The sequence below is a fragment of the Cyprinodon variegatus genome, unplaced genomic scaffold (assembly GCF_000732505.1).
Source record: "Cyprinodon variegatus isolate N-32 unplaced genomic scaffold, C_variegatus-1.0 Scaffold1506, whole genome shotgun sequence".
Lineage (NCBI taxonomy): Eukaryota > Metazoa > Chordata > Actinopteri > Cyprinodontiformes > Cyprinodontidae > Cyprinodon > Cyprinodon variegatus.
Window position 1 is genome coordinate 95964 of NW_015151959.1, and position 16783 is coordinate 112746.

At 37.8% G+C, this 16783-nt stretch overlaps 1 protein-coding gene across 1 annotated transcript; it reads left to right on the forward strand.

Moving 5' to 3' along the window:
* Positions 1 to 992: 992 nt before the first annotated feature.
* On the forward strand, positions 993 to 14822 carry ppp5c (protein phosphatase 5, catalytic subunit). Its single transcript, XM_015403491.1, has 13 exons — positions 993 to 1071; positions 4348 to 4589; positions 7110 to 7257; positions 7360 to 7481; positions 7578 to 7643; positions 7732 to 7830; positions 7978 to 8083; positions 8269 to 8411; positions 10876 to 10963; positions 11047 to 11087; positions 11167 to 11345; positions 11496 to 11577; positions 13701 to 14822. The coding sequence occupies exons 1-13, from the start codon at positions 1011 to 1013 to the stop codon at positions 13761 to 13763; spliced, it is 1440 nt and encodes a 479-aa protein (XP_015258977.1). The 5' UTR covers positions 993 to 1010; the 3' UTR covers positions 13764 to 14822.
* The last annotated feature ends 1961 nt before the right edge of the window (positions 14823 to 16783 follow it).

Sequence of the window (16783 nt, forward strand, 5' to 3'; positions counted from 1 at the left end):
ATATATATATATATATATATATATATATATATATATATATATATATATAAAACATGGATTTGTAATTTTATTTGGCCAAATATTTCAGCCATTTATTTTAGAAACAGTGTTGACACATAACTATTTTGCATAATAGTGTCCTACTCAATAAAGCATATGGGGGAGAGAGAAAGGCTGATGTCATATTTTGACCATAATATATACAGTTTCTGTATGAAGTTTAATAACAATTTAACTTAAGTCAAACATCAATATTTTTCTGTTTTCTACCATTACTTTGTTTTTTAAGATAGCTTTATCTCTGTAGTTCATAGAACAATGATCCTGTATTTTTGTCTGAGTTATCTTAAATTCACAGTCTGTCTCTGAACTAGATAATCTTCTTTTTTCCCCACTTTCCCTTCATGCTTGCTTGACGTGACTTCTATAATGTGACTGAAATGTATTATCACCAGGATCCCTTTGGAACATATATGCAGTGGAATTTTAACCATTTTGAATGGGTTATTCTTATTTAAATCTTAAAGTATAGACTTGATTATCTTGTAAAGTGCTGAAAAAAACATTTGTTGTAAATTGTGCTGTATAAAACTAAGTAAAGTCAAAATAACGAAGCATGTACGCTTCAATTAAGTCCAAAAAAAAGTAGATATTTGATACAAATAAGATCTCCAGCATTTTAAACAAATAGACCTTGGGTTTCAGACCCTTTTTTAAAATATTTTTTTGATAAAAAGCTTATGGACCCTCACTATTTGATTTATATTTATTTATGCTGTCTTTCTTTGAACAGCTGAGATAGTTTTGGACACACACAAAGTGAAAAAAAAAAGTTTTTAAAGAACTTCACACTGGGTTAATTAGTATAATGTTCATACTCCTTATTGGTAGGTGGCAGTAACGTAATGAATTATCGGTAAACCGCCAATACAGATCAAGAAGAAGACAAAGAAAAAGAGGAGGAAGCTCTTTGCGACCATTGACTACCGTATTACGGCAGTGAGAAGAAGATGGCGGAGGTAACGAATGAAGCAGAGCTACTCAAGGAGAAGGCAAATAAGTTCTTCAAAGGTAATTCAGAGAATCTGTCAAGTATGGCGTTTATTACAACAGAAGGACACTGACTATCACGCCGTCAGTAATTATTTTGGGATACAAGTTCTCGTCGCTTCGCAGTCACAGGCAGGTTCAACTATTACGCAAAGCTGATGCTAACACTAAACTCCATTCATTCCAGCAGCGGTTAGCAATTAGCTACGCAGCTGTCAGCGTGCTCTCTGAAACACGCCGCCGCCGGATCTGATTTGGAACCTGCGGAGGTGTGGTGTAAACCTCTGACTGAGGTTTTTATATGGCACTAGAGTGAATAGAGGCGGTGTTGTTGTGTTGTTGAGGCAAAGCTCCTAGAATGTTCTTAGTTAGTCATCGCGTGTTTAAAGCTGGGAGTTGTTGAGCCTTCTTAACTTAAACCAACACACTCGATACCCTGCCTCCAGTTGGTGAAGGATATGTTAATCCTTTGAATTAGCACGTTAGGTATGCTAACCATGTTGTTTTGACTTTGAACTTTAGTTAGACAGACTTGAAATCCAAACTGTCAATAGTTATTGACAATGCAAGTCAAAGTCCTCATTCCCAGAGATTAAAACTGAGTATTGCTGCACTATCCCTTTAACTTCAGACTGACTTGTTTTATCATGGGATTTGTTTTTAAGCTGTAATTCACTATTCCTCTTGAAATCTTTAACCTTTCCATTCATCATTTTACTGATTATAATTCTTAGTTTTATGCTGACACCAGTTTCACTGTTATCAAGAGTGTTTTTTTGGTTGTTGTTGTTGTTTTTTGTTAACCTTTGATCAACTAATTTTTATAAAGCACCATAGAAATTCCCAGAACAACCTACACTTAAAAGATCCCCTCAACAAACACATAAAACTACTTTATACCATGACTTTCAAGGAATATGTTCAAAAACGACATCCTAATAGGACTTGGAATAAAAACATTATCGATATAGGTAGTGTTACACACCTTATTAATATCAATAGAAAATGCATTCTGTAGAATATTCCACAATGTGATTTCTGATCCAGAACTTGGCATTCTGGGAGGTGTATGCAGAGCAAATGGTTAAGGCCCTAAAATTTACACAGCCAACCTTTGGAAGTAGGGCTGAACTTTATTTTTTTTAAAGGTTAACTTTAAAATACGGTTTTGGTTATAATTTAATTCCAACCTGTTTTCTCCTGATCCTTCTTTGAAGGGGTTGAAATGAAAATAATCTAAATTGACTGATATGTAAGGTTTATATTGGGCTATATTTTCAGCTATATAGCACAGAAGATTAGATATTTTTAACTACAGCATTTAAAAGAATTTTGTGCAAAATTTGCTGGACTGCAACTAAACTTTTTTGCTGTTTTTTTTTTTTTTTTAAGTAGAAAGATGACAAATATACAACTATTAATTCTAGCAAAACAGCTAAGTTCCAATTATTCAATTCCCCCAGTTCAGTTTAAGTGTATTTTGCTAAAAGCCTTCATGTATGTTGGAGACATACAGTTAACCCTGTATAGATGACCTATTTACTATTTTGGGAATAGTCATGTATAGTGTCAACAGTGAACGTTTATTTAGATATCTTCTCAGGTGGAATTGAAGTGTCAGCTTAAACAGCGAGAGCCCAACACTGTGACATGGATATGTTGTCAAAGCAAAAAAAAAATAATAATAATAAAAAAAAATCTGAAGCAGGCATATCCTTAATTTGAAAAGGTTGTCTGAATGCATATTGTCTGCTATTGTCATTCATTTTTAAATAACTTGGGGTTAGTAATCAAAAAACAAAAAGGGAAGATCAAAATGCACCTATCTCTTTAAACTCTAAGTTAAAAAAAAAGGTTTAGTTTTAGTCACTTTGGACCATGGACCTTAAATACCTCTGATATAAAACAGAAAAATTGGGCTGTTTATTGTGAGGAAATCAGGAGATGGCGACACTAGTTGTAAATATTGCAGAAATGCTCTCATATGGGATATATGCTTATTTTCCTCCTTTTTAATCATTGCTTCCACACATTGGGGTCCTTATTGTTTGTGCCAATCCTATTTTTTTGGCGTCCTCTACTAAGAGACTGCATCCCAACTGGCTGAATTCCATATTGGCATGCATAATGCTAATGTAGTGTATAACACCTAAAATATATCAGCCAATGATTATGCATTTAAAATGGTAATTTGCTATAGGACTGATGCACACACAGATAATGGGATGACATGTTGTGCAGCATTCCTGGAATAGCACCCACATCTACTTAGATTATTGCTCTCTAGCATGAGCAGGGCCTGTCTCCTCCCTCCTCTTATGCTCCTCGGTGATGGGAAGTGCCTGTGTCTGCTGATGAGCTGATGACTCTCTAAGTACATGATTGGGCTCTGTTGGGCACTGTCTGATTCCTGGAGGCTGCCCGGCCTGAGCCTCCTGGCCCTTTGGGGTCCCCACTAGGGGCTGTCTTCAGACTTTTCACCCCTGGGCTCTCATCTGGGTCCACCTTAAGAGTTACTGGCCACCAGTAGAGCCCAGTTTTCTTATAAACACAAAGTACCTTAGGGCAACAATCATAACAGTTCCCTTGTTAAAGCAAATCTTTTGGGCAATCTTCTAGCTCTGGGACATTGATTCCCAGAAATACATTGGCACAACAGGACAGAAAAAATGTACTCCTCTGCTCTTGAATTCAGACTAAAGAACATCAACCTTTAATAGATTCAAGCTCAAAATTTCTTGGATTTTTCCTCTTTATCTAAATATATTCCATGTAAGGGTGTTTAGTTTTGGCATCACATACATAAAGGAATCCAAACCACTTTGCATAAAAATGTATGAAAGACCTTCAAATCTTTGTAAAACATTGCAGAAGTTTATTTTAGTCCTTTACTTCAGTCATGTAAACAATTCACCTGTTAAACTATTTGCTCAAAGGTTGCAATGAATAAACAGGTATTTCTGTTCCTCAGTTAAAGGAGCCAACCATTTCTGCACATTTCGGTTTTTGTGAGACTTTGTTCTAGAGCTGAAGATTATAGATCAGTTCTGACTTCCTCAGTTTTTTTTTGTTTTGTTTTTTTTTTTGGCCTGAGAAAACCGGTCATTTGGTCTCTGGTGATCTGAGGGGTCTAAATGGTTCAAACTTGATAAGAACCTCAATAATATATTTCTGTGTGTACGGTACTTTGTTTTTTTGGGGTTTTTTTTTTTTAGATATCAAGAAAGGCATAATCTTCTAGATTTTCCACATTAAAAACATTGTTAAGCATTTCAATGAGTTCTATGCTTTTTCCAGAAAAGGACTACGAAAATGCTATCAAGTACTACACGGAGGCTCTTGAGCTTAATCCATCCAATGCCATCTACTACAGCAACCGAAGCTTGGCATACCTGCGCACAGAGTGCTATGGATATGCCCTGGCAGATGCTACGAAGGCCCTGGAGGCAGACAAGAACTACATAAAAGGATATTACCGCCGAGCAACTTCCAACATGGCGCTGGGGAAATTTAAAGCTGCACTTAAGGACTACGAAACGGTGAGAAATCAAATATAATGACTACCAGTAGATACTTGCTTTGATCTGTGGTCTAAAATTTAGAGATGCATGATCAGGATTTTTCGCGAGCAGGTGATTCGTCCCCAAACATTGGACAACAGGGCCCCAAACTGGGTCATGGATAGTCAGAAGTACAGCTGAAAGCATCCAGATGTAGCTTCTGGAGGAGGTGGTGGCATTCTCCTTACTGGTTCCATCTCTGGGAATCTGGTGAGCCCAGAGACGCTGACGGCTTATTCTACTTTCAAAAGTAAAAACAAAAACAAAACGCACTGCGATTTGATCCATAAATCCCTGTTACCTATGTTGAGGTGGAACCAACAACCAGCAGATTCTTTTCAATCAGCTTTTTCTAATGTGCATTTTCAAGTATTGCATCAGAAATACTGTGGAAATAATATGGAAACAGCTAATATTATAGACACCTGGTGCCACAGTCTTATCAGCAATCTCACTCTAAAAACTTAAAGACCTTTAAATGCTCGCTGTCTAGTTCTGTAGGCACAATCATCAGGAAGACTCTGGGGAATAAACTAATGTAATATTCAAGTTTTACCTTTTCAATGGAATTATTGAAATAAATCAAGTTTTTCCCGAAATTCTCATTTCATAACCAGGATCTGTACATGTTTGGTTCCAGGGTTTCTTTATTTTCATGGCCTTGAATGTGTCTGCAGGGTCCGTGGTCACCTTACTTTATTGCTGTGTAGAGAAATACTTTCTCTAAGCTCGTATGCATGGGTTTCTGTGTGACCCTCTCTTCCCTTCTGCGTGGCAGCAATCCTGCTTTATGCATATTACCAGCCCTTAAAGAGATGGAACGGCAAAATTGTCTCTCATTGAATGTTACTTGTTAGCACTGTTTCAGAAATTCAAGTAGCCATTCGTTTGAAAGTTTTCCAATGATTAGTGTTTTTATTGTGGTCTGCTATAGTCCTAAATGTGAGAAAAGGTGTTGTACGCCTTTAAGCTTTTCTGAATAGAAGTCAGTTGCTTTCTTTTCTGCTTTTAATAGTTTTTTGAGGCTTTGTGGTGCTTTTAGATATATTTTAGCCTAATTAATGCCACAAGTAAGTTCTAATAACTGACTGGAGAGGGGTGGCATAGTGCTTAGGGCATTACGCTCGGGTTTCAGAGGTTCTGAGCTCAAGCCCCACTCCCATGGACTGCCACTCTGGGTTCCTGACCCTTAACCCCACACTGCTCCCTGGGCTCCCCACAATGGCAGCCCATTGGTTAAATGTAGAGAGTTAATTTCGTCACCTTGTACTTGTGACAGTGTAGTGACAATATAGTTGAATTCTAAAATTTTAATTCTTTGTCAATTGTCATATTTGACAGAAATTATCCTCATGCTTAACAAAAACTTCATCCATATGGGGATAATATAAGGTGTAACCGCAAAGGTGTGTTATTAAAGGAAAAGTCCAGTCCGCAAGCAATAATCAATGGATCATTATCTAGAGCTAAAACTAATACGCTGGGATTTAATGAATTTAGCATTAATCAGTAAAAAAATAAAAGTAATTTTCGTCGTGATTACTGAGTTTAAGACCGGCCATTTTTTCCAAAATATAGTAGCACCTCACTCCTGACATCTTCCGGCAGTTACGTCACGGTGTGGTAAGCCTAGCGCCATTCTTCCCGCTTTACAAGCAAAATCAATGGGAACTGCTGACACATCTGCAATCAACAACAATTATTGAAGATTTCCAGAGGACTTCACCATTGAAATTCACCAGAGCTATAGTTAAACTGACAATGCCCACGTGCATGGCAGTTGGATGTTGTAATACATCAGGTAAAAGTGAAACAAAAATGAGTTATTTCACCTTTCCGATTCATGATCCACCACCTGTTTGTCGTTGGATTGCCAACTTGAAGAGGGAGGATTTGCCAATGAACTTCTGGCCAGAGAAAAAAAAACGTAATATGTAGCCAACATTTCGAAGAAGAATGTTTTCAAGCTGACTTGGATAATAGCGCGTTGTGACAAACACCAGAAACAGCATTGGGACTTGCTCAACAGCCGGTACCGCACCGTGACGTCACAAACCGGCGGGCGGCAGTGGTGTTCTTTGACAAACAAGGTTGCCTCCAGTAAAGCACATTCAAATGAAAATTACACTTTTAAAAAAAAAAAACACTTATCATTTATTGAACAGTATTTAAATTACTTTCAGAAGTTATGAATATGACCAGACTTTTCCTTTAAAGCTATCCTGCTGGTGAGTTTGGAAAGCATTAACTATAACTATTAAATTAAGAGTCCCAGAGTGGACAAATCCCTGGCCTTTTTGGTAGCAGTTTGTTTTGTCACGGCGCCACCAAAGGGCATAGCATATGAACTGCAGCGTCTTCATTGGTGCTCTGGACACAACTTTTTTCTAATCAGTTTATAAAAAGTTGTACTGTTGGTCTTTGTGAGGTCTACGTTCAAATGCAAGTTAAACATTGTATGAAAAATGAATTGTCTAATTTATCCCCCTGTCACTCCAGGTAGTAAAAGTGCGACCGAATGACAAGGATGCAAGAATGAAGTGGCAAGAATGTAACAAGATTGTGAAACAGAAGGCGTTTGAGAGAGCCATCGCAAGTGATGACAAAAAGAAATCTGTTGTTGACTCTCTGGATATCGAAAGCATGAGTACGTTTTCTGTTTTGCCCTTTATCTTAAACTCAACATGTGCTGATTTTGCTGCATTGCAAGTTAATAACAAGTTTGTCCTAAACGTTATTGTTGTTGCAGCCATCGAGGACGACTACGTAGGGCCCAAACTTGAAGATGGGAAGGTGACGTTACAGTTCATGAAAGACATGATGAATTGGTTTAAAGATCAGAAGAAACTGCATAGAAAATGTGCTTATCAGGTAAACACGAGGTCCTGGTCATAGATGCTAAAGAATACAGAGTAACTGTTACTGGACTTTATTCACATCTGTGCTTTTTGTTTTGTATTCTCACAGATATTAGTTCAAGTAAAGGATGTTCTATCAAAGCTACCAAGTCTTGTTGAAATCACGATAAAAGAGGTAAAATGATTTCAGGGTCCTTTAAGTTCAGAAAAAAAACATTTATATAAGGTGTCTGCAGAAAGTAAATAATTTTTCTCTCTTCCAGACAGAAAAATTAACCATATGTGGGGACACCCACGGGCAGTACTACGATCTACTTAACATCTTTGAGTTGAACGGTTTACCCTCAGAGACCAATCCTTACGTATCCTTCCTAATAATAAAAAAAGCCACAAAAGCATAATGTTTCTATATTTATGTCCTCCTGAGTTCTGATTTGGTCTAAAATGACAAAAGCCAAATATGTCAGACTCATAATCTGTGCTTCACTTTACTTAACCACACCTTCCAGCTCTTCAATGGTGACTTTGTGGACCGGGGCTCTTTCTCTGTTGAGGTCATTCTCACCCTATTTGGCTTCAAGCTGCTTTACCCAGACCACTTCCACTTGCTTCGAGGTGAGCGGATCCCACTCCGGTTGCAGATGTAGCAGCTGTAATTACCTGCTAATCTGACATCAGTTATTTTGACTTTAAGTGTCAAACGGAAAACCATTGGATTCAATGTTTGTTGTGAATTTCTTTTAGATAATGACTTGTATATTGAAGTCAACAATAATAAAAGTATTTATATTTACCTGTAGGTAACCATGAGACGGACAACATGAACCAGATGTATGGGTTTGAAGGGGAGGTCAAAGCCAAATACACAGCCCAGATGTTCCAGCTGTTCAGCGAGGTCTTTCAGTGGCTTCCTCTTGCTCAGTGTATCAACAGCAAAGTACTGGTAGGTTTTAATGGTAGAAAACATTAAATGAATAAAGAGTTAAGTATGTTTTATAAAATTTTAGTTAAGGAGGGCGTTGATTTTATGAGATGCTTCGAGGCCTGTGTCGAGTAATGGAGGGGGCGTTTCCCTGAAGCTCGAGTCGAGGCGTGATTCATTTAGAGGATGGGCCAAAATTGATGACGTCCGAGGCCTTGCTACGGTGATACCATGTGACCGCTTCAGGAAGTGGTTCAGAAAGTGCAAGAATTTTGACAGACATTTAAACAGCTTCAGTATTCAGTCAAGATGTGGGAGTTTGTAGGACATGTGCTGTCAGTTGGATAGAGTTTGAATAGATTCTAAGAATAGATTGGTTGGAAAAACAACCTAATCTAGTTGCTTAAAACTGTTTTGGTTAGAATAAACAATGTAATGATCAAAATATGAGCAAGCCACAGGAGTTGCCAAAGTATTTTGGCTAATGAGACTAATTTGTATTGGTTTGCCCCAGTAAAAACATAGATTGGGTAAAAATGCTGCCAAATTAGGTTGGTTAAGCCAAAAGTTTAGTTGAGCACAACTTCCAATCCTATTAAAACCAAAAAAATGTGGAAAAACTATTATGTTTGCATTAAAATGACTAACAGCTTTCATTTTGCTCATTATTGCCCAATTTGCACCAACACTTTCACTGCTTGAGTTTATTTCACTAAAATGGCAGAGAAACTGTGCACCTTAAATGATTGTTCTAAGAAATTTTACATTTAAGAAAAACAAAAAAAATTAAAAAATATTTTACTATACACATCAACCGTTAACAATTTCAAAGGAACTTAAAACGGGGAAAAAAGAAAAACACTTGTGAAAAAAATCACAGATTTTATCACAAACTGTAGTTCTGCACTACACCAGTAGGTGGGGACATGTTCACATGAAGCCTCATGAACTGTGGAGATTTAATTATCATTTAATTATTTGGCCAAAGGTTTAAATGCTTCATGAGGCTTCATCTCACCATCACTAGTTATCAGCCTTTGGTTATGATTCAGTTTCAATTCAGGTTTTAATGGTTTGTGGTTTTTGGTAACGTATAAATAAAATGTTGTGGGGCTGAAACTGATTTTGAGTTATTTAGGTATTTGTTTTTTTCTATTATTATTTTAGTTGATGATCTAATTATTAATTTGATTGAAAAGATGCTCTATGGTTTTCTTACAGAATTTAGGGAGTGGTGGCTTAGTGTATAGAGCTTTGAATCCTGACGTTCTGAGTTCAAGCCCCACTCCCACAGACTGCCACTCGTGGTCCCTGAGAAAAGACCCTTAATCGCACACTGCTCCCCAGGCGCTGCTCAGTGGCAGCCCACTGCTCCCCAAGGGCATGGGTTAAATGCAGAGAGTTCATTTCATTGCGCTGTACTAGCGACAGTGTAATGACAATAAAAGCTGGGGAAAAAAAATTGAACCAAGTGGAGCTAAATGGCTTTATCTTAACTAAACCACTAAAATATTAAATTTTTAGCATAGCTGCTTTTTTGTGTGGTTTGTTCTTTCGGCAAATGGCTTGTTTAGAGTATGTATGTTTCTTGCTTACTAGTATAATTTTAAGATAAGTTCAAAATCAAATGATCTGTTGTTTTGTAGTGAAGTTTCTGTGTCCGGCGTGGATAAAGATATACATATTCATTGTGTTTTTTTTTTTTTTTTTTTTTTTTTTTTTTTTAGATAATCCCTTTTCCTTCACTAACTGTAGCATTTGTTCATTATTTTGGCATCAAATGTTCCAGTGTCTGCTTATAAAAGCCACATTTAATGCAGGGAAAAGAGCTAGTTTTAAACTGTGCTGACAAAACAAATGCTTGATTGAGTTTAAGAAGTGTGATTATTGCCTTGAGAAAACAGAGAAACATTAAATCACATGTCTGATCACAGGAAGACTTGAACATGTGAGGCTTTTAAAGCTGCTGAGATTTCTGCAAGGAAGCCACTTTTTGCAAACTATAACGCTCTCTACTGCCCCCTTCTGACTTATTTGATCTGTGTGTTGCTGCTGAGCTGGTCAGAAGAAAGTTACTGAAACTAGGCTCTTAATACTAACACCGTCTTTCTGGCAGGATGCCTGAAATAAAACGTATTTCATTTTTATATAAGTTCTGTCTCAAGTCTTTGGGTGTTGTAACCCAGGCTTATGGTACTTTGTAATTCTCCTACTGACCCATGCCTTCCGTTTGCATTGCGTTAGATTAATGGCAACAGCTTGGTTTACATTAAATGTGTTGTCTTTTGTAGGTTATCCCAATAGTTTTCATACTTTTGAGTTTATTCAGTGTTTTAAATTAGCTTTATTACAGAGAAAGGGTCTTAAATGTCCTGTTTTTCTTACATTTGATTAAAGAAAAGGCTATCAGAAGAGATCTTCCCTGATAACTGCAGCTGTTATTTTTCTAAATTCACAATGACCCTAATAAGCTCATTTGCCTCAGGTCATGCATGGAGGACTTTTCAGTGAAGATGGCGTCACATTGGAGGACCTCAGGAAGATTGATCGGAACAGACAGCCTCCAGACTCAGGTTGGTTCACACTCCATGTTTACCTTTATGGTCAAATGAAAGCATGTGTCAGTATGAGAGTCACATCTGCTCTTCTTCCCCAGGTCCGATGTGTGACCTGCTGTGGTCCGATCCACAGCCTCGGGTGAGTTTGCTTCCACCACTTAATTCGGGGTCTGTCGAGTCTCTTCCGTTTTTTGTTAATTTTGTTTTGTCTCAAGCAGAACGGCCGGTCGATCAGCAAACGAGGAGTGAGCTGTCAGTTTGGTCCAGATGTGACGCAGCGCTTCCTGGAGCAGAACAAGTTGGACTACATCGTGCGAAGTCACGAGGTCAAATCGGAAGGCTACGAGGTCACTCACTCAGAAAAAGTCATCACCGTGTTCTCAGCACCCAATTACTGGTATGTTGTCATGTAGGCTCACCCAGCTGCTCTTTATCTCCCTGCTGCATGATGCACTGGACATTCATCTGAATGAAGACTCTGGGTTTTACTTGTAAAACCTTCTGATGAATGAGGCTGAACACTTGAACTGTTTCTGCTTCCCAACAGTGATCAGATGGGAAACAAAGGAGCATACATCCATCTCAGGGGATCAGATCTCAAACCAGAGTTTCATCAGTTCACTGCTGTGGTCAGTATACTGTCTTTATTCTTCTTCTTCTCCCTCATCATTATGACGTTTTCTTAAAGCCTGTCTGTTCTATGGCATGTAGTGGAGCACCCCTGTCTTCAGCCTCCCCCCACTGATGTTACTGTAAATCCACCAAGAAAGTCTGCAGATCCACTAAAATTGAATAAAAAAACTTTCAAAAGAAACTTGTTTTTCTAACAAAAGACTTTAAAAAGAAATTATTTGTGGCAGAATACCAAGTGTATGTTCTGCTGCTGTTAGAAATGGACAAAGAGGGTAAAAAAACAACATTTTATGTACTTCTACTTTAAAGTGGAGTAATCAAAGGAATCTAGCCAATTAGAATAAAATCTACCAATTATGATAGAAGCATGTCTCAAATATCCAACTAGAATTGGGCTAGCAGCTTAAAAAGCTAAACCGCTATAATTCTTTAACCAAACATGAAGAATCTGAATAGTCTTATGCATACAGAGGCCAATACACTTGAAGAAACTTAGTTTGAAGCATCATAACTTCTTTGAAATTAATTAAAGAAAAAAAAGAAATAGAACTGGAGTAATAAAGTGCAGAAAAAGATGACTGTTGAGTCTAAAAGGGACGAATGGCTAAGGCAGCACTTGGGAACAAGCTGCCTTTAAGTCTGTTAGTCCATGTTGTTATGGTCCTGAACTGTTTTCCTAAATGCTGCGGTATAAAGGGTCTGTGGGCAGGGATGCCCTGGTTCTTATCTTGACCCATACCTAATTTTCCAGCACTGCTTTACAACCAGGGCAGTCAATTATTTCCTATGCCATGCAGATAGCTTACATCACTGACACACAGAATACTCTGTTCTTGTCATGACTTAAAGGTATTTTTGTTTTTTTTTACATTGGGCCTTGATTTTACGTCTACTCACATATCCAAGTAACGTCTTCCTATGGGCAAATGACTTGAAGGCACAAACTAAACTGTTCATAATGTATTTGTTATGGTACTCCAGCATTCATAACATGTAGGTGGATCACTGTCCCCCAGACATCCGCCGTTATATTTTTTATATTTATCCATCCATCCATCCATCCATCCATCCATTATCTGACACGCTTGTCCCGAGTGGGGTCGCGAGGGGTGCTGGTGCCTATCTCCAGCAGTCAATGGGCTGCTGGAGACTATAGAGGCGGGGTACACCCTGGACAACCATTCACGCATACACTCACACCTAAGGAGAATTTAGGCAAGTCAATTAACCTAACAGTCATGTTTTTGGACTGTGGGAAGAAGCAGGAGTACCCGGAGATAACCCACGCATGCTCAGGGAGAACATGCAAACTCCATGCAGAAAGACCTCGGGCCGGGAATCGAACCCAGAACCTTCTTGCTGCAAGGCAGCAGTGCGCCACTGAACAGCCCATTTTTTTATATCTATATTTTTTTAAAACGAAGCGGCGCGTGTATGACATCATCCATGCGCCAGACTGGAGTTGTAACAGGAAGCCCGGGCCACAGGCGGCTACGCTCTGCCCCTTCTATTCATTCAGCTAGCTAATCTGAATCGTTCAGTTCTATTTCGAGAGCGAGATCATCGGTGGTAGTAGCACCAGACACCTTCCAGGCATGTGAGTAAAACTAGCAGCAGTTCAGCTGACAGGATGAATGAACGGTAGCCAGTGCACACGGATGACGTCATACACACTCCGCTTTGTTTAAGAAAGATATAAATATAAAAAATATAACCGCGGATGTCTGGGGGACAGTGATTCGCCTACATGTTATGAATGCCGGCATACCATAGTTGAACAGTTTAGTTTGTGCCTTCAAGTCGTTGCACATAGGAAGACGTTACTTGGATATAACCTAACGGAATATCTTCAGAACAGCTCCAAATGACGCAGAACTCATGTGGGTGAGTAGAACATGATGTAAAATGTTTAATCCATGGCCCCATGTAAAAAAAAAAAAATAAAAAAAACGGCGTTCCCCTTTAAGTATTTTTACTTGATGATTCTAGAATTAAACCTTCGCAGATGTTATAAAATTACACCTTACTTTCAGAAAGCAGATAAGTTTTAACCAACAAGTCGTCGGCATGTCCGTCAGAAGCTCCTAATCTTTACCTTTCTTATACTCTTCCTCCACAGCCTCATCCGAATGTCAAGCCGATGGCTTATGCCAACACATTAATGCAGCTGGGAATGATGTAGAGGCAGCACACATCCCGTCGGCGACGCTCGTGACCGGCCGTCGCTCCCGAATCATCCCTGCCACCTCAGTCTCTCCGGTGCTCGGACATGTCCTCATTCATGCTTAGCCTAAGGAATCCCCTCTCCCATTCAAGCTCCAGCTAGTTGTTGCACAGAAACAGATGCGTTGTTCTGATGGGACGAGCGCACTTAGACAAGCCCAGTCCAGTTTTCTTTTTATTCCTTCACAATATTTTTAATGGAACTGGAAAACTCCACGTCTCCGTTGTCAATTTGCCTGCTAATGTGTGCCATTGCTGAGTTAAGGAAACCAACCATGAGAAATTCAGATCCATCTTCTTTGAGCTGCTTGGTTTTTAAACAATGGCTTGAATTAACTGGTTTGTACCAAAGATATGTAATGAAAATGATTGTTCAGATTTTAGCTAGAGGAACTTTTGACTCTGGAAATTTGCATAATGTTGACGTCCATTCACAGTTAAACGGTTTCCAGGAGGATGTATGGATCCACATGTCTGTCAGTGTTTCTCAAACCAATCTACAGTATATCAGTTCAGCTATATTTCCAGAATAAAATCAGACTTTTTCTAATCAAAATATACTGTGGGTACAGTCCTAAAGGTCCTGTTTGCCATTAGTGATGTATTTTGCTGGTAGCGTTTATTTTGCACTTCTGCAATGCTTCCTGTTGGGGAAGATGCCGTCGCTCCACGTTTTCCATCTTTCATCAATATTGTGCCGCTATTTCGGCAGCTCCTGCACAGTCCACTCCAACTAGTGAGCAAACACTGATGGCACTCTAGTCTTCAAGATGTATTCAGACATATTACCCCATGTGAGAATTTCTACATAACACAAACGTCCAGAATACGATCCTGTCGTGAAACGCACAGTTATATTGTCTAATGGCCCTGAACTTTTTAGGTAAATAAATACACTTTAGTGTATGTATATATACTGTATCATTTAAAGATTCTGTGTATTGTTTGGAGAAAATTGAATAAAAAAAGCCAGTCCAGTGATTTTAGAAACAAACTGGTATCTTTATTTACAGAATGAACTTGTTTTCCAGGTTTTATATGTTTATTTTTAAGTATCTGTATTTAGATTGTTTAAGAGATTTGATAAATTTAGATCAAAGTTTTTTTTTTTATCATTTTATGTCGTTTCTATGCTGTTGATAAAACTTCATCAAAATCATTGCACATGATTTTCAGCGCAGGGTGAATTTTTGAATCTTTTCAGTGATTTGTGTCCAAAAACCCAAACTGAAAAGAACATCCTGCAGATTGCTTTATGTACGTTTATCCATAAAGGCATCCTTGGATAAGTTTAAATTATCTTTGCAGCTACATAAGAACACTCAGTTAATAGTAATATTAACCAATTAATTAATAGTAAACATTTTAAATCAATAGGTCTTGTCTGATGATTCCTAACTTGTTCAAAAGGAGAATGGAAAAATGGAGAAATGCTAGGATTTAATGAGCATTTAGGGCTAAACAAACGCTTTGCAGCTTTTTTGCACATCTTTAAAATTTCACTCTTGCATATGGAAGCCCTTTTTTGCCACTCATGAAGGACATTATCTCTTGATATAGTTTATCATATTTATGAGATGGCTAGTTAGAATTGTGACTTGGATATCTGATAATTATGAGAGTTTATTTTTCATGAGTGGATTCCATTCTAAGTGGATTGTTTCACCCTGCAGGCTTCATTATCCAATGTATTATAAGATACACATGCTTAACCTGTGACGGGGCGGTCAGAGTTTCCAGACATTCTGAAAAATATTGTTTAATTAGATTTTGTGGTTCCCAAATTATGGGTACACATTTTTTATGAAACTTGTGATTTCAAAACGTAAGAATGTTGTAGTTGGATACATATTAAAACAATTTCTGTTAAATCTAAAAATGAATATTTTGTAAAAGATTTTTTTGCTCTAAAGGTTTGGTTTTAGTCTACAGGCCATAATCATCAATAGTAAAAATAAAAAAAACGTCAAAACCATCACTCTGAGATTATCAGTATAAATATTATCTTACACATTGATCTGATTTTAAATCTACCTGTAACATGCATATCCCATTTACAACCCTTTTTGTACTATTGTCCTTTAGATGCCGTCCAGAAGATACCATTTCCGTTAGTTGATCTTTATGTCACAGTTAAATTGGTCATAAGAAATCTAAACAGTAAAACTTTCAAAAATGAGATCAAATGTTTTATTTCAATGTCAGCTTTTTATTTCCCAAACAAACTTTATAACTTTACCTAAAAAGCCACTTAATTCAGCTTTGACATACTGGTTTAGAATGATGGCTCTATGCATAATGTCGCTTTTCTCACTTCGTGCTGCCATGTCATTTTCAAGGCAGTTGTTATTCATTTTCACTTTTTTTTTTTTTTACATATTCTGTTTCATATTACCTATTTTTTATTGTTAAACTTCTAACTAAAAAAAAAAAAACTTGAGGTCGGACCTCCTTCAAAAGCCTAACTGAAAGATGTTGAAGGCAGCATTATTTTCTCAATGGCATCTCCAGACTATCACATGTGATGAATCCACCAATTTTGGTGCTCCCAGTCAAATGCCAGTTCCCTCGCATGATGTTGGGCTCTCACCATCCTTATAGCCCTTTTCTGACAATCTGAGCAGAAACATGCACATTAGTGGTGAGCCGTATGGGTATAGCAGTGCTACTCCTCTTCCTCTAATATACATTCTTTGATGTGCTGCACTGCCTGAGCGACCTCTGTGGATTGCAGGCACTTTCTCATGCTAACTCTGAGGGGGAGCAAGTAGTGTTTCGAGAGCATACACCACAAAAACCATCTAGAAATGAGTAAAAATGTTTTAAGTGCATTCACCCTTAATTTGAGTCGGTAAATAAGATGATTTGCCAATGGAATGAGTGTTTGTACTCTTAAAATAAGATCATTGGATAATATGCACTTGAAATAAGAAACTGTAATTGTTTGTTCTTATTTAAAATGTCAGTTGTCTTGTTTAA